The sequence below is a fragment of the Esox lucius genome, chromosome 11, assembly GCF_011004845.1.
Source record: "Esox lucius isolate fEsoLuc1 chromosome 11, fEsoLuc1.pri, whole genome shotgun sequence".
Lineage (NCBI taxonomy): Eukaryota > Metazoa > Chordata > Actinopteri > Esociformes > Esocidae > Esox > Esox lucius.
In genome coordinates, this window is record NC_047579.1 from 53,202,516 (window position 1) to 53,220,665 (window position 18,150).

At 43.5% G+C, this 18,150-nt stretch overlaps 1 protein-coding gene across 2 annotated transcripts; it reads left to right on the forward strand.

Moving 5' to 3' along the window:
* The first annotated feature begins 1,326 nt into the window (after positions 1-1,326).
* c11h16orf72 (chromosome 11 C16orf72 homolog) lies at positions 1,327-10,485 on the forward strand. 2 transcript variants are annotated; one of them, XR_004576420.1, is made up of 5 exons: positions 1,327-1,699; positions 3,003-3,086; positions 3,719-4,009; positions 5,304-6,404; positions 6,444-10,485. XR_004576420.1 is itself a non-coding variant. In XM_010875020.5 (4 exons), the coding sequence occupies exons 1-4, from the start codon at positions 1,504-1,506 to the stop codon at positions 5,585-5,587; spliced, it is 855 nt and encodes a 284-aa protein (XP_010873322.1). In that variant the 5' UTR covers positions 1,327-1,503; the 3' UTR covers positions 5,588-10,485. The 2 variants fall into 2 exon arrangements, 1 of the variants encoding a protein (XP_010873322.1); XM_010875020.5 differs by having other exon boundaries at positions 5,304-10,485.
* The last annotated feature ends 7,665 nt before the right edge of the window (positions 10,486-18,150 follow it).

Genomic DNA, 18,150 nt, shown 5'->3' on the forward strand with positions numbered 1-18,150 from the left:
AGTCAAGGCTGACTTCCCTAAAACACCTTTATTGTGGAGTGATGTGCAGCAGATTTTTGTCATATATAACACATTGAGGAAATAGAAGGCTTTTCAAAAAATTATGAAGTTAGAGTTACTTTAATCTGGAATGTGATTATTGAGATACCAGGGTGGTTCAGTAAGTAAACAGTTATGGTAACTGTAATTCGTTGAGGATGAATATAAAATGCATGTACAGACATGGCATAAATGTCCCCCTGGAGAGAGCCGGGTAAGACATCGATGCAAAGATGATCTTACAAAGGGACTGACGGGTTCATCCTAGAGCTGGAATTTGAGGATTGAGATACCGGGGAGGAGATACTGTACTGTTCATGTACAGACCCCTGGAGACAGCTGGTTTAGAGAATTGTAACAATTCTATTGCATTTTTATATTTTTATTTTCATTGTAAAGCACATTGAATTGCTTCTATGTATGAATTGTGCTGTATAAATAAAATGTATTGTTAATCTTCTGATTAACTGTTTTGACTTTCATTCTTCTCTTTTACTGACTCAGTCACTTAAAGATGCAGTCTGGGGTTTTGCTTATAAGAAATGACTTCCATTTTGAGCAGAATGTGTAATGTGAATGTGAATAGGTTTTTATATGTGCATCTATAAGAAGAATCTCTGTCATGCGTCAGTTACCTATCAAATTACAGGTTTGAAGAAAGGAATGACATGACTTAGCATAACATATTCGGGGACCTGTTTTGGCTTGACAGCGCCACTTTTACAACCAGTGGCCAAAAATCTTGGAACGCATCTTTAACGCACCCTTTAATTTGAATCTTTATTTAATGAAGAAAGGCTTGTCAGAATCTTCAACACTGGAGTTCATGAGACAGGGCGGCAGAAAGAGTTTTATATGATGCAATTGTGAAACTGAGAAATAGGGGGAATAAAATAAATAATGTCATTATCTAGTTATACCACCGCATTGGACCGACGTTTTGGAATTTACAGATAGAAATAGGATATGTAGATCAGACTTTCGTTTCTGACCTATCGAGGGAAAAGATCATACAGGCTCTATTGGTGGACCCTTCTGTCTGCTTCAGGAGAACGTTTCGCAACTGAACATGGCCCAGCTTTTTTATACTTCTCATACAAGCTTAACTTAGCTAAGAATTTTCGTGTTGGTTCCTTTGTGTCATTTCAATGATAGATGTTTCTGTTGTCCACTGATGTATTCACCAGAAATGTCAAAGTCACGCCCCAACGTTATACTAGCCAATCTCTTCTGAATATCCTAAAGAGAGGCGGGATATAAAATGAAAACAAGGTAGTATGACTTTTATATAGGCGACTGTCCGCGATGTCAAAAAAATAGTTGGGAGTCTATTCAGACTGCAGTTGTTGGTTTGACAGTTACTAAGTAATAACCACATTAATGAACCGTAATTTATCGGCTTCTTCAAGTAATTTATTAATTGGCCTAATAAACCTCTAATCACCCGAAGTTTTAGCGTGGTAAATGGAGGAGAAGAAGGAAGACGGAGACCCGGAGATTCAGGAACACGGACCCGAACATTGGTTCTCAAAATGGGAGCGGCAGTGTTTGGCCGAAGCGGAGCAAAGGGAGTCAAACGAGGAGGAGGCTGATAACGACCAAGAGAAATTGTGGCATCTCTTCCAGAATTCAGCCACTGCCGTGGCACAGCTCTATAAAGGTCCGAGATCAGACTAGAACTAACTAGCTTAGGATAGTCGGCTGCCACCCTTGCGCCTAAACTAGCTACTAACTTAGCATGCTAGCTAGCTAGGCAGCCACACTTGTAAGTAGCGGTGAAAATTCGCAAACGTTAGCTACCTAGCCAGTAGCTTACTTAGCTAGTTTACGTCTGATCAGCTGGTTTGCTCGACGTAGCCAATATTGGTCAGCTAACGTTACCGAAGTAAATACCGAAACTAACTTCATACTTTTCTAGTTGTTTTCTGTTAGCTAACTGATTTTGAACTAATCACTTTTAGGCTTCATCTTAAATAAATTGCCCAACAAACGTCATCTTGTTTCGGCTGTTGTTCGCCAACGTAGCGTGTACAATACTGTACTGTCTTTACCTTAGCTAACAGCTGGCAGGCAAAAAATAACCAACCTACAAAGTTTTGTCTGCTAGGTGAGGCATCGAGTTGGATGGTTACCTAGAAATCCTTCCGATCGCCTAACGTTCATGTGGTCTAGTGTTATAGCTAACTAGCTAAACTATATAGTTACAATCTGATTAGAGAAATTGCGAATCCAACAGTGTCAGTGAATAAGTAAATGCTGTTGAGTGCATGGGTTAGAGAAACAAAATGGCGATGGAAACAACAATCATAGCTACGCGACATTCCCCTTTGACAGATTGCATCTGTCAGTGGTGCCTTATTGTTGTTTGTGAAGATAATGTTACATATCGATAACTAACAGTATACATATTGATCACCTCTCCTTTCGTTGTTGTTTTGGGTTAAATGGGTATACCAACAAAGAATATGCCGAGTTGTTTTATCAATGCATACTGAAAATTAAACAAAATGGCGAAGATTTACTGTATTGGCCTTGGGATTAATAATCATATTTGTTAGACGCGGTTACTGTCATACTCGTTATATTGAACTGTATCAACTATGACTTATTTTTAAGTATTTCTAACTTCAAACTGCAACTTTCTGGCTGAAAGGTCAATTTAGTTCGTGCGTTTTGCACTCGTGCTTCTAAACTGTCGAGTTGGCCATCTAGCGCCGGCTGATAGTTATTTTTATTCCAAAGCTCGTCTGCAACTCGAGATGCAAGACAAAATGGCGAATGAAAACACAATCTTATAATCCATATTGCTATATTGCCACACTACATGTCTCTAATAATGTACATCTAAAAGGGTAATCATTTGGGCCCAACTTTCTGTTTGTGTTAACACTCTAGGCTATCCATTACATTAGGAAATGCCAACAAATGTCATGTTTTTGCTGGTTTGTGTGTTCTCTCTACAGACCGAGTATGTCACCAACAGGGGGGGCTTTCTTTGTGGGTGCCCTTTCAGAATGCTGCAACAGCTGTAACCAACCTGTACAAAGGTAGGCTTCAGAGATACTCAACAGTTTCTTGGTGGGCTTTTCACTTTAATTTGACAGTTTAGGGTATTATATGATGGTCTTAAGTCGTCTATTGTTGTACTTTTCTCTAAACAGAAATATCAACCAGGATTTGAGGTCCCCGGGGTTCTAGGTCCCCGGGGTTCTAGGTCCCCGGGGTTCTAGGTCCCCGGGGTTCTAGGTCCCTGGGGTTCTAGGTCCCCGGGGTTCTAGGTCCCCCGGGGGTACTTCTGGCAGAGCAGAACTAGCAGTTGGTGGGTCATTCTAGACATCCATAGAGGCTTTTGTCCTTGTGCTGTACAGAAACCTGTATTGGTTGTTGATTAGCAAATCCAGAGGAACTTGTAAACAATCCATGTCCTCTTGTAGTCACCTGAATATTGATTGGCTCACAGCCAGGCTTTCTGGAGAGCAAAGCATATTGTGTAGGCTTTTGTTCCACTCCTGCAGTGTTGCACCAGATTCGGCTTAAGGTTGTGGTAGACAGGTTGATGCATGTGTTTTAATGCTGGGCCAGGACAAAGACCTGCACACCCTGTGCTGCACCAGTGAACATCCAACCAGGTCTGTCTTCACTCACACATGATCACACTACCACACCCCCGTCTGCACAGAGTCTGTTGAGGCCCACCATCGCAGCTACGACCTTGGCATACAGACAGGCCATCAGCGGCGCAACAAGGATGTGTTGGCCTGGGTTAAGAAGAGGAGGAGAACCATCCGCCGAGAGGACCTCATCAGTTTCCTGTGTGGCCGGGCCCCACCGCCACGGAGCTCCAGAACCACTCTGACCCCAGGACACCGGCTCACGATGGTCTCCCCTAACAGGGCTCCCCCAACCCCAGAGACTGGCTCCTCTGTGGAGGCTGACCTCCAGCCCTTCAGAGAGGCTATCGCGCTGCACGGTAAGTACTAAATATAGTCCTTATTTACCTTTAAAGTTCTAAAGTGTCCATCTTTTAACAGTTTAATATGTGTGTTATGAGTGAATACCGTGATATGGTGTTGAAAACAATGGACCAAAGAGGGACAATAGAAAGGCTTGAGAAGAATAGATGTTTTTGACTGGAGGATGTTATGTTCCTCATACTGGACCCCATGGGGCTCAGAACCACCGTTTTAATGTGTGATCATCCTTGTTCAGGGAACATGCGTGTTCGGCCTGGTCGGGGGAACATGCGTGTTCGGCCTGGTCGGGGGAACATGCGTGTTCGGCCTGGTCGGGGGAACATGCGTGTTCGGCCTGGTCGGGGGAACATGCGTGTTCGGCCTGGTCGGGGGAACATGCGTGTTCGGCCTGGTCGGGGGAACATGCGTGTTCGGCCTGGTCGGCAGCGTTGGGGTGTAAACTCCGGTGTCCATATCCATATTAGTGTCTAGATGTTCCTTGTGTAATTTCACCTGGTCACAGGCTGCGAGGAAATATTGTTTCTGTTTGGTATAAACAGCAAATTAAGTTGAGTTTTGTGAAATAATCTTAATGGTCGGTCTTGATCTCTGGCTATTATTATCATCATCATCATCAAAAGTTGCATCTTAAATGTCAACCATCAAATGAAAGAAAGAACTGTGACTGTTGAATTTGAAGCGGGTGAAGCTTGTTTGGGCAAACCTGCTCCATATAACTGACTTGCATGTCTGAGAGTCTCTGAGCTTTGTTAGTGATGCACCAGATATTTAGTTCAGTTAAAGGAACAGTCTCCCTCCAGTTTTACCTGCCAGGGTCCCAAATGGCCCCCTGTTCCCTACATAGTTCACTAGACCAACACCTACTGACCCTGGGCGGGACTCCTGGGTTTGACCAACCCCTACTGACCCTGGGCGGGACTCCTGGGTTTGACCAACCCCTACTGACCCTGGGCGGGACTCCTGGGTTTGACCAACCCCTACTGACCCTGGGCGGGACTCCTGGGTTTGACCAACCCCTACTGACCCTGGGCGGGACTCCTGGGCTTGACCAACCCCTACTGACCCTGGGCGGGATTCCTGGGTTTGACCAACCCCTACTGACCCTGGGCGGGACTCCTGGGTTTGACCAACCCCTACTGACCCTGGGCGGGACTCCTGGGTTTGACCAACCCCTACTGACCCTGGGCGGGACTCCTGGGTTTGACCAACCCCTACTGACCCTGGGCGGGACTCCTTGGTTCACCTGTGGTGTTCTCTCTTCCAATCTCCCTCTCCTCTCCATCTCTCCAGGTCTTAGTGGAGCGATGGCCAGCATCAGTGTTCGTTCCGGTGCCCCGGGCTCCCCTACCCACGTGGGGGGTACTGGTGCTGGGGGCGGGTCTACCCCGCTGGGGGTGGGCCGTCGGCGGAACGGCCTCCACGACGTGGACTTGAACACTTTCATCTCCGAGGAGATGGCGCTGCACCTGGACGCTAACCCCACCTCCGGAGGAGGAGCCAGGAAACGCAGCTCTGCCCAGTGCAATGACGTCATCACAGACTCCCCCACCCACAAACGCAACCGGATGATCTGATTGGATGGCGGCTGGGCCCTGCAGGGTCTTGAGACAGACTGAAGGACATACAGCTGTGGTGAACTGACGACTGAGGAAGCGTTCCATTTAGTTTAGATAGGGTGCTGTTTTCTGTCCTCGTCTTTTTCCCTTGAGGAGCGCACTGGTCTAATCTCCTCCATCCATCACACAACCCTCTTAGTGATCAGGAATCGTGAAGGAAATGAAACAAGGACAGGAATACAGACCAGGGAGGTTTGGGAAGCGACCTCTTTCAAAGGAGAAATGCCCTGTGCTGCTTGACATTAAACAGAATGCCACTTAATCCTCAACTTCTTCCCCCTTTCAGAGGAAACCAATGCGATGGAAACCCCCTCTGTGAACTCATGCTGTTGACACCAAATGTTGGGCCAGTGAGGAAGACCCGCCTTCCTGCCTGCAACATGTCTGTCTTTGGAGAAGAGAACGATGAAGACATGGTCCACCAGATCTTTCCCCGTTGTTTTCCGATTGTCACCCTTGTATTGCACGCAGTGGGGCTTTGGTAGAGGGGGTTAATTTGGGATGTGACCCCCTCTTCCTGTTTCTGTTGAGAGAGTCTGTTGGCTGATTCAACCAATAGCAGGCTATTGATGTGTGGTATTATGGGCTGTCAGCTTCAGGTTACTATGCTTCTGCATTCATGGAAGTTTGAGTTACAACCAACCCCAAATTTCACCCTATTCCCTGTGTATGAAATGCACTGCTTGGGCCCCTGTAGGTCGTAGTCACAGTTAATGCACTGCTTGGGCCCCTGTAGGTCGTAGTCACAGTTAATGCACTACTTGGGCCCCTGTAGGTCGTAGTCACAGTTAATGCACTACTTGGGCCCCTGTAGGTCGTAGTCAGTTAATGCACTACTTGGGGAACCCAGTGTTCATTTTCAGGTTTCTTTTCCTCTACTGCAGTCAGTTCACTTATATTCCGTATCATTTCTTTTTCTGTTTTTAAGAGACAGACTTGGCTGTCGATTGTTGTGGCCCATTTCCTGCTTGGATAATGTGACTGTTTAGCGGGACTTCTGCCCCAGCTTGTCAGTAATGTAGCGTTAAAGACAGGCAGGAGAACGCTGAGTGACGCTAGCGGCGACCTTCCCTGTTAATTGAAAGCCTTGTTTCCCCTCAGAAGGTGGATAAAAGTTTAAGAAGAGTGTAGAAGAGGCGTCCATGGCGATTTACCCGCTACATCCGTCTCCGCTCTTATGCTGCTGTTCAATGCTGTTGTGATGAGGATTTTACCAGAGTTGCAATCATTACTTTTGCACAAGCGCTTCTTTCCCGTCTAAACTCATGTGAGTAGTTCTTCCACCGGAATCAGCCAGTCACTCGTCCACCTACGGTGTTCAGCCTAGCCCCACCTCCACCTGGGCTACGGTGTTCAGCCTAGCCCCACCTCCACCTGGGCTACGGTGTTCAGCCTAACCCCACCTCCACCTGGGCTACGGTGTTCAGCCTAACCCCACCTCCACCTGGGCTACGGTGTTCAGCCTAACCCCACCTCCACCTGGGCTACGGTGTTCAGCCTAACCCCCCCTCCACCTGGGCTACGATGTTCAGTCTAACCCCCCCCTCCACCTGGGCTACGATGTTCAGTCTAACCCCCCCCTCCACCTGGGCTACGATGTTCAGTCTAAACCCCCCCCCCTCCACCTGGGCTACGATGTTCAGTCTAACCCCCCCCTCCACCTGGGCTACGATGTTCAGTCTAACCCCCCCCTCCACCTGGGCTACGATGTTCAGTCTAAACCCCCCCCCCCTCCACCTGGGCTATGATGTTCAGTCTAACACCACCTCCACCTGGGTTTCGGTGTTCCTCCACCTGGGTACTGGGGTGTGTTCGCCCTGCACCAAACAGCAGACATCAAACTTTTTTACGGTGATGCCGTAACGAACAAGCCGCAGTTTGTATTTGCTAGGACCCAAAAGGAAGCAAACGTACTGAAAGCAGAAGGGATCTATGTACATTTGCCCAATAAGAAACTCTTGTTTTTGTTTATTCTGTTGCAAAATGTTTTGGGCCCTGCTGAACATGACCCAGATGGAGAGACTTGGGTGGGAAGAAAGATGGAGGTCAAACTACATCACAGACTTTATCCCAGTTTAAAGGGCCCAGTTTTTCAACAGGTATCTGGATTTCGCCTGTTGGATAGGATTTTAATGGCGAGCGAATGGAACTGTGGTTGGGGCTAGTCTGTCCAATTTAGTTTTTATCCCAGGTGAAATCCAGATAGTTGTAGAAAAGTGAACCCTAGGTTATCATACTAACTCTGAGTAACTGTGTAGTATGCATGGCCACATTGCTTCACTCCATACCCAGTGTGAATGTTGAAGTAGCCTTGTTCGTCTCCAATTGGCTGTGCATTGCTCAAATGTGTTGATGTGAAAAGCTGCAGTTTGCTGATGATTAAAATCTAAAGGGATAGTACACCCAAATAAAAATTACATTGTTTTCCTTACCCTGTAAGCAGCGTATGGACTAGTTAAAGATGCATTCTGTGATAAATGTTGGCCACTGGTTGTAAAAGTGGCGCTGAAGAGCTAATACAGGCCCCTAAAATCATACTATGTATGTGCTGATAAGGGCCATGTTGACAAAACCACTCGCTTTCAAACTTGGAATATAATGGCTAACTCAGATGTCATATGACTGTGATACTATGTATAATTAGCAAAAAAAATTTACTTCACTTCCAGTCCGATGAGAGGTTTAAAAAAAGATTCTCTTGAAGTCCTGGAATGCATCGTTAACAGTGAAATCCATGCTTTGGTTTCTGTCAACCTGGCGATGGTGTTTAAATGCTCATGTTGAAGCATTTAAGGGCAAATCCAAGGCAAACAGACCTGCACCCTGATGGCACATTTCATGTTGGACATATTTGGTCATTTGGGGGAATTATCCCTTTAGTGACGCCAATGAAGGGTGTTTCCAACTCACCTAGGATCAGTTAACCGTGCCCAGTTTTAACCCTTACCTGTAGGGCAGAGTACGCGTGCTGATGTAGAATCTGCCCGTACAATCTTGTCTGCCATTATTGAAGTACTCATGATCCTGGATTAGCACTTGGATGCTTTATGGGTCCCTTTCTTAGGGCTGCTTGGCCCTATCTGGGATACTTAATGAAACAGCACAGCACTCATACAAACGCATTGTCTAGTTAGAAGAATCCAGCGCCTTACAAATGGACCCTATTCTCTACTTCTGGACCGGGTCCTTGGGGAGGGGCAGAAGTAGGTGACTCCACTGCCCTAGGAAGTGTACACTTTCTCCTTTAGTGTGCATTGGTTCACTGCTCCCTACATCAGTCAGGTGGAGTCCTGGTCTGGGGGCAGGAACTGATGTGTCTGATACTAACTAAGGAAGGTCTACAGCTAGGAGTAAGGAGGGACTGTTAGGAGGTAACCATGGGCAGGAGGGACTGTTAGGAGGTAACCATGGGGAGGGGGGACTGTTAGGAGGTAACCATGGGGAGGAGGGACTATTAGGAGGTAACCATGGGGATAATCTCAACCCTGGCTTTGCTTGGGAGGCACGCCTTGTCACTTTTAGGCACTTGATGCAGGTCTGAACTATATTGCTTAGCACTTGTGAGAAATACAGATTTTGCACTCTTTGGGCATCCGTGTCCTGTTCCGATGTAACTGAATCCCAAATGAACTCTTACACCCTTTGCACTCGTGGCGATTTCAGAGGATTTGATTGGTGTAAAATGACAGTTTGAATCTAGCATATTCAAATTGCTTACAGCTGTCAAACCTTTCCATGTGCGTAGGAGGTTGTTTACATCTATGTTTGTGATTGGTCCAGACAATCGTGCTACATTCCTATCTGAGCCTTGTGTAATGTTCCCTCCCACTGAAAAGGTGTCTGGGCGGGGCCTACATTTTGTCCGTCAATCAATCAACAAATAAACGACCAGGTTCACACTCGCATCATGTGATTAGGGAACCCCGTCTGCCACCCAAAATGGCAAACTTTTCCACAAAGAGCCGTGCTATAACTGGTGCACTATGTAAGGAATAGGGTGCATAACTGGTGCACTATGTAAGGAATAGGGTGCATAACTGGTGCACTATGTAAGGAATAGGGTGTATAACTGGTGCACTATGTAAGGAATGGGGTGCATAACTGGTGCACTATGTAAGGAATAGGGTGTATAACTGGTGCACTATGTAAGGAATAGGGTGTATAACTGGTGCACTATGTAAGGAATGGGGTGCATAACTGGTGCACTATGTAAGGAATAGGGTGTATAACTGGTGCACTATGTAAGGAATAGGGTGTATAACTGGTGCACTATGTAAGGAATAGGGTGTATAACTGGTGCACTATGTAAGGAATAGGGTGTATAACTGGTGCATTATGGAAGGAATGGGGTGCATAACTGGTGCACTATGTAAGGAATAGGGTGTATAACTGGTGCACTATGTAAGGAATAGGGTGTATAACTGGTGCACTATGTAAGGAATGGGGTGCATAACTGGTGCACTATGCAAGGAATAGGGTGTATAACTGGTGCACTATGTAAGGAATGAGGTGCATAACTGGTGCATTATGGAAGGAATGGGGTGTATAACTGGTGCATTATGGAAGGAATAGGGTGCATAACTGGGGCACTATGTAAGGAATAGGGTGTATAACTGGTGCATTATGTAGGGAATAGGGTCTGGTTTGTAACGCTGCCTTGTGCCCATCTCCATCAAGCCAACACTACTATCAAATGTTTCCTGATACTTATTCGTTTAAAGTAATTAATCTTATATACTTAACATTTAGGTGTTGGTATAGTACATGTGGTTCTCACTGTTAAAGAATAAAAGAAACCATTGAATTGCGATTGATGTACTTTTGTTTCAATAAAAAATATGGTATATTGAAAATAACCTTTACATTTCATTGTCTCTGTTAGACACCTGGTTAGCCCTGTGTGGTAATTTTGTTGCTAGTCTGAGTTGCCTGGCCGAATTTCATGGAGTCATGACTGTTTAGTGGTGTGGGTCTCCTGGCTTCCTTGCAGACATGGGGCCTTTGAAGAGACCTCTGGTGGTCTGGTATGTACGGGTCTACAAGCTGTGAGTTAATTGTTAACCAACTCGGCACCTAAAGAACTAGCGATACAGTCAGTTGTTGGTTTCTTATGTGTTAGAACAGTGTTACTGCTGTTTGGATTCGATTTTATATGGGTGAAAGACAATGCAACAGTATGTAACGTGTAATCCAAAGGGAAAGCACAGTATTAAAACACTTTCCAAAGTAGTCCTCAATCGTAGAAACATAAAACAACTTATGAAAAAGAAATACAAAATAACTGCAAAATACACCACAATCACATCGCCTATTCTTAAAAACAAAACACTTCAATTGATAATACTTATTTAACGTCTGGGGTTATCTTCGGACGGGCGACGGAGTCTCTGAATCCCCGTAACTCTCCATCTGCAGTATGGTGCCTAGAGAATGTTTGGGAGAATCTCAAGACTTTCCCGTGGACATGATGTTTCAGTTCTCATAGACGACAATGTGGTCAACCATTCAGGATTTGCATCGCACCGGAGAATAGATACTGCATACCTCTGCGTCATTTCAACAAAGCTACAGAACGTTAACATAACCGGAAGTTAGTGGCCTTGCTTTGAGAGACATTCATGTAAATACATGCAATATTTTCTCCAAGAGTAATGTTCTGCAGTAATGGAAAATTATATAATATCTTAAATGTAAATGCTAAATATAAATGTCAAATGTAAATGTTAAATCTACATGTAGAACCTGAAAACTGAATATTACAGCAATTATAGTAACAGGCCGCATCGAAATGTTGCCTCAAAATGGTAACAATTTGGAGTGGACGTGTCGATTACGTCACTGAAGTTTGATGGTTGCAGAAAACTGCTGGAAAAAGTGTATGGAAAATGGGCAACATCCTAAAGGATAAAAATGTCTTGTTGTGCCGTTGTGTGTCAGAAAAGCAATACAAAAATAGACGGCGTTCATTTTTACAGAATGTTTCAAGTTTCAAAGGGGATTATTTGTCATTTGCAGTAAGTTATGGCAATGAAATGCTTGATTTTCCTACTCCCGACAGTGCGGTAAAAAGTAACAGTAGTAATAATAATAAAAAATAAACACAATCAGTAACACCATACAAAAACACGAATCAATAATAACTATACAACCGTAATGCCGAATACCTTAGTCAAAACCACCCTTTGAAGCTAAATGCAGAGGTTTATGGTTGCAAGCCATTAAACCGACGGACTGGACTGATGGAATCGTCCGGAATGCTCGTCTCTGCAGCGCTCATTTCAAATCAATGCAAGGTTTGTCCACTGTTTATTACACACAGGCAAAATCAATGATGTAGTCAGTGACGCCAACAGGGGGGGGGGTCAACCGTGAACGTTGTCCCGGGGAGAGGCGTCCAGCTGCAGCCCCGCAGACTCGGCTGGCTTAAAGTCACTTTCGTAACTTCCGTTTCATCATTTTCTTTTCAGTCTTCTGTAGAAACTATGCAGGTGACACCGGTAAGAAAATGATTGGCCTGAACCTTTGATGATTTATAGATTAAGTCAGCATTGAAATACATACACATTTTGTCTCCGTAAAAATAGCTAGCTAGCTAGTTAGTAACATTGTTTGTTTTCTAGGTACTCTGTCAGGTCGCTTGCAAACCTGCTGTTTCAACTTTGCTACTGTAGCTGTATACAGTAGGTAGCTACCGTAGCTAGCTATACTGTAGCTACAGTTAGCTTTGAGCAAAATGATTACAGTAGTGATTTCACACTTAAATTAGACAGACAGCATTAATTATTATTACTAACCAGTTTATCATACACAAACATGATAGGTAGTCCATTAGTGATGGGCATAGCTCACCGAAAAGAGCCGGCTCCTTCGGCTCAGCTCACTCACCAATAAGAGCCGGCTCCTTCGGCTCAGCTCACCAATAAGCCGGCTCCTTCGGCTCAGCTCACCAATAAGAGCCGGCTCCTTCGGCTCAGCTCACCAATAAGAGCCGGCTCCTTCGGCTCAGCTCACCAATAAGAGCCGGCTCTTTTGGCTCCCAAACGGCTCTAAAAGAACATGTTTTTATATTTTTTCAAGTCAAACAGTTTGCAATAGTTTGACTTTGATTGGTGTTAAAATAATTCTAATTGTTAAGTGAAATCATACTGTAACTTAACCACAGTGTATTTAAAAATGCATTTGTTTATATGAAAAAGAATGCTATTAAACATTTGCGTTCAAAGTATAGCCTTTTAATGTATATAAACAAAAATGCATATAAATCTAATTATTCAAAACAAGTACAATCTGAACAGAATCATTCTAAGGCTTTTGGACCTGTGAACTGTGTGACCACAGATGCGCCCATAGAAAGGACAGACCTTTTTGAGAGGCAACCTGGACTTCAGGGAGCACTCAGTGAAACTGAAATGTTTATACATATATTATTACATTCTACTGTATGCACAAATTAACAAACCCGTCAGTGAAAATGAAATGTTTATACATATATTATTACATTCTACTGTATGCACAAATTAACAAACCCGTCAGTGAAAATGAGTGTCAGTGATTGAACTTGTTTATTCCTCCATGATTTTCGACAGTGTGTAATTGGTTATGGAAGCATTTTGCCCAGCTGCTTTAGATAAGTGCCCAACAGCCTGTACAAATGATGTCCATGGTTGTAGGTGTTTTTTCCATTAACGAATTAATTGTTATTGAAGACTAATATCAGCCTGCGTGGTCGGGTCTTAGTACTAAAACAACTGCAGAAAAGATAATTGTTCCGTTCCTGTTTCGTGGCAGATCCAAACCAAACAGTGATGGATGTGCAGAGAACAGACTGGACGATGGCTGTGTAAAAGTGGATCAGCAGCTCCTTGGAAGTACATCCTCTGAGTCAAATTGGTGTTGAGCTTGAATGCTTGGGAAATAGTTTTTTCTCATCATTTTGGCATATCTCTGCAAATAATATAATCAGTGTCGATGTATAACAAAAAAATTGGCATGGCCTTTTAAGAATTTTGAGTTAGGATGTAGGGTGTAGGATGTAAACATGTGAAACAAAGTTGTTTTGGTGTCTAGCTTAAGTTTTCAAGAGATCCTGTTGGTAAGCTAATACTAGTAATGTACATGTAATATTCATAGTCAGTAATATTACAGAATGTTTAGTTTGAATAGCCATAACAGGGGAAACAGTTTTATGTCTAGCTGAAGTAATTCTATTGATATTAGTGGGTTGAGTAATACTAGCGTTGTAAAAAAAGGCTGCATGTTGTGCTATTCGAATATTGATGTTTATCATTTGCTGAGACTTAGGCTTCTCGTAATGGTTTTCATATGATCTAACAAAAAGATCCCTGATAAAATAAAGAAAATAAAGGAACAGTGCAGGGAAGCAAAGACTCAAAACGGAAACCGTTGGAACGACGAAAGTTGGTACGATGCCATTAACTCAATAGAAATACGGTAGGGATCTGGTAGGGATCCAGTGTCGGGGGAGGCGGGACTTAATGTGGGCCAGAATCAGTCTTTCTAAGCACTTCATGATCATGGGGGTGAACGCAACAGGTCAGAAGTCATTCAGACTTGACGCAATCCACGGTTTCGGCGCTGGCACAATGGTTGCGGTCAAGTGGGGAAAGCCGCCTGATAGGTTGAAAATGTCAGTGAAGACCTCGGCCAGCTCCCTAGCCCATGCTCTGACCACACTCCTGGGGACGCCGTCAGGACCGGCAGCCTGGCGTACATTCACCCTGCTCAGATGACACATCTGCGGTGGATAGTTGGGGGGGGGGGGTCGTCTGGGGGGGGTCAGCTTTAATGGCTGGCTCTTCGTTGTCCCTGTGGAAGCGTGCGTAGATCCTGTTACTCTCATTCTTTACAGTTTGCAGAACAAGGATATGAAGGAATGACCTGTGCATGATTATCATTCTGCTGAATGGAAAAAGTGGCTGTTGACTTACAGGAATAATGTGATATGTGGATACCAAAAGCAGGAACAGTGAATATTAACATAATGAGTGATTGAATTGGGCCAGTACACACCAGTCCTAATAAGTCGACATACTACTGCTACCTTCCTCCACTGACAATTGAAACCAGTAGTTCTTTGCTACACAACACAAGACCGTTCTCCTTGACAACAGACTGTCTGAACTATACAAAAGGTACCAATTGGATAGCCCCTTCTGTAACCGCGGAAGAACAGTATTAACTCCATTACACTGGCACATTGAATGTCGTACTACTTAATAATGCAAGCTCCAAATCCCCACCCCACATACATGCTTGGAGTACCTTTTGTGATGTGTTGCTGACAAAACTCAGAGGGTGATTTAGCCCACATGCATTTATTAATTATTACAATTTGTACTCTTAATATGTTCAACCAGCACAGCCAGAAGAGGACTGGTCACCCAACTGAGCCTGGGTCCTCTGTAGGTTTCTTCCTAAATTTCGGCCTTCTTAGGGAGTTTTTCCTAGCCACTGAAATTCAACACTACTGTTGTTTGCTCCTTGGGGTTTAAGGCTGGGTGTTTTGTTAAAGCACTTTGTTACAACTGCTGATGTAAAAAGGGCTTTATAAAAACATTTGATTGATTGAACTATCAGCAATATTGGTAGTAGTATTGAATATTATATTATTATGAACTGAAAGACTATAGATGTAAAAGACTACACTAGGTTCTGTTCTGAAGGTATGAAAAAACCTGGTTTGTTGGTTCAAAGTCTGATTACAACAAACTTGGTTCACTTGATTGGTCCTAGAGATCCTCTGACACTGACTGTTTACCTGGTCCTAGAGATCCACTGACCGTTCACCTGGTCCTAGAGATCCTCTGACTGTTTACCTGGTCCTAAAGATCCTCTGACTGTTTACCTGGTCCTAAAGATCCTCTGACTGTTTACCTGGTCCTAGAGAACCACTGACACAGACTGTTTACCTGGTCCTAGAGTTCCTCTGACTGTTTACCTGGTCCTAGAGTTCCTCTGACTGTTTACCTGGTCCTAGAGTTCCTCTGACTGTTTACCTGGTCCTAGAGATCCTCTGACTGTTTACCTGGTCCTAGAGATCCTCTGACTGTTTACCTGGTCCTAGAGATCCTCTGACTGTTTACCTGGTCCTAGAGTTCCTCTGACTGTTTACCTGGTCCTAGAGATCCTCTGACCGTTTACCTGGTCCTAGAGATCCTCTGATACTAACCGTTTACCTGGTCCTAGAGATCCACTGACTGTTTACCTGGTCCTAGAGATCCTCTGACACTGACCGTTTACCTGGTCCTAGAGATCCTCTGACACTGACCGTTTACCTGGTCCTAGAGATCCTCTGACTGTTTACCTGGTCCTAGAGATCCTCTGACTGTTTACCTGATCCTAGAGATCCACTGACTGTTTACCTGGGCCTAGAGATCCTCTGACACTGACCGTTTACCTGATCCTAGAGAACCTCTGACCCAACATCAGATCATTTTGTCATGCATTAACATCACACCAAGTTTAAATATTTAACTAGACACCATTAAGCACTGTGTTAAACTGATTATTATTTCTCCTTAAGTTCACTTCCACCACAAACAGCATCCATGAACTGTGTGGCTTTTGGCACTGGCCGTTTTAAAAGCTTATTATATAGTAATAGGCTTACTAGTATCTACTAATTTACTACTTGGAATAGTCATAAGAATTGAGCAATTGCTAGAGGACTGAAGATTATCTTTACTCTGCCAAGCTATTTAAATTCATGGCACAACAACGTTATTTTTTCTTTCATTCAAGAATAACATGGATACAAAAACTATCAATATAGGTGACGATAACTGACTTTTTTGTCAAGTGAAAAGACAAGAGAATTGTGGAAACACCTATTTTGCTGCCAAATGGGTTGTGATCTGTATTACCCAAAAAAGCATGCACAGATGCGTTCTTTGAAAATCCAACAGAAATAGTCGCAATTTGACCATAAAGAGTTTTATTTTAGGCTTACTATAACATAGATACTGCTGGTTCAAGCCAGCATAGTTTTGGTCTGTCCTGAACAAATCCTAATTAATTATTAGTTTTGACTATGGCAAAGCTTGATCTCCGATCCCCTGTATGGCAGTCCGTGTCTTTAACCACTACGCTATTTAACAAGGGCCCCTGTAGTCAGTCACTCAGCAAGTCATTCGGCATTGAAAGTTCTTTGACAGCCTGCTTTTTCAAATGTAGTCTTGGGGAGGGTTTACAGTTCTTTTATTAAACGTGCAGTAAGTAGGGTTTTTTCATTGAAAATAAATGTTTTTGTCTGTATAAACATGGTGCCTAGTGAAATGAGGTGCTGTGAGAGATGTTTAACACCACAGACAGCTCCCTGATTATGGGGGCATTATTGTAGCAAAACAATTTACAAATGTGTGTGGAGAGTTGTGTAACTGTATCTCAATCTGTGTGTGTGTAATCAGATTTGTAAATGTGTAAATTAATCTGTAAATGCATACTGATTTTGTGAATGTGTACAGGAATCTGCAAATGTGTATTCAGATTATGTTAATGTATGGACAAATCTGTAAATGCATAGACAAATCTGTAAATGGGTACATATATCTGTGAATGTGTAGACAAATCTGTAAATGGGTACATATATCTGTGAATGTGTAGACAAATCTGTAAATGCTTATACCGACAAGTCATCAGTTACAATTCAGACAGGCCTCTCAATTCACACTCTTTTTACACGTGAATTTTACTACAGTTCAACCGCAGCAGAGATCTGCAAATGCGTGTTGCGATTTGTATGTTTTGCCACCAGGCGGCGGTAGGACGCACTGATTTTAAGCGTAACATGCACTGATGGCCTGGTAAAGTAGTGGTTTAAGGAATGCCATTTAAGTCTATATTAAATAAATAAATATGGCTCCCAGAAAAGCTTCTCAGAATTATTGAGGCTGCCAACCACCTCGACGGGACGGGTTTGGGCTCTAATTCAGGTCATCCTGACTTGTACATCCTTTTGATTCAGGTAAGAGCTTTAGCTACATTTGCTTTGTAAAGTGAACATCATTATTTTTGTATTAAATGTATGTTAGCTATCTAGATGTTTGTTGTATGTAAACCAAATGAACATGATGACACTGTGGACACAAATGATGGCAAAATGTTAGATACAGTAGCTAGTTACAGTCCTATAGCTACTTATGTGTGCTGAGTTAGCAATTGTTTTTGCTAAATAACAGGGTTAGGATAGTTGCTTCAGATACTGATATCCTAAATTGACTAACTTGCCTTGAGTCTTGGTTGATTCAATTGCCTGAATACTGACTTACAAATGACTCACTAACTGCTGATCATCCTGTAGCTGGTCTATACACTATTGGAGGTGTGACAGGCCATAATGTCCAGCAGAGCAGGTAGCCTAACCACCAACCCTCCTCTATAAGGTATGACCATGTCAACTTAGTTTACACAAAATGTATGTACTGCTTTCATTATAAAGGTTGCCTTGTGGGAGAGATCAGGATGTCAGGCCAGACTACAATTTCTCTTACTACAGGTGTGTT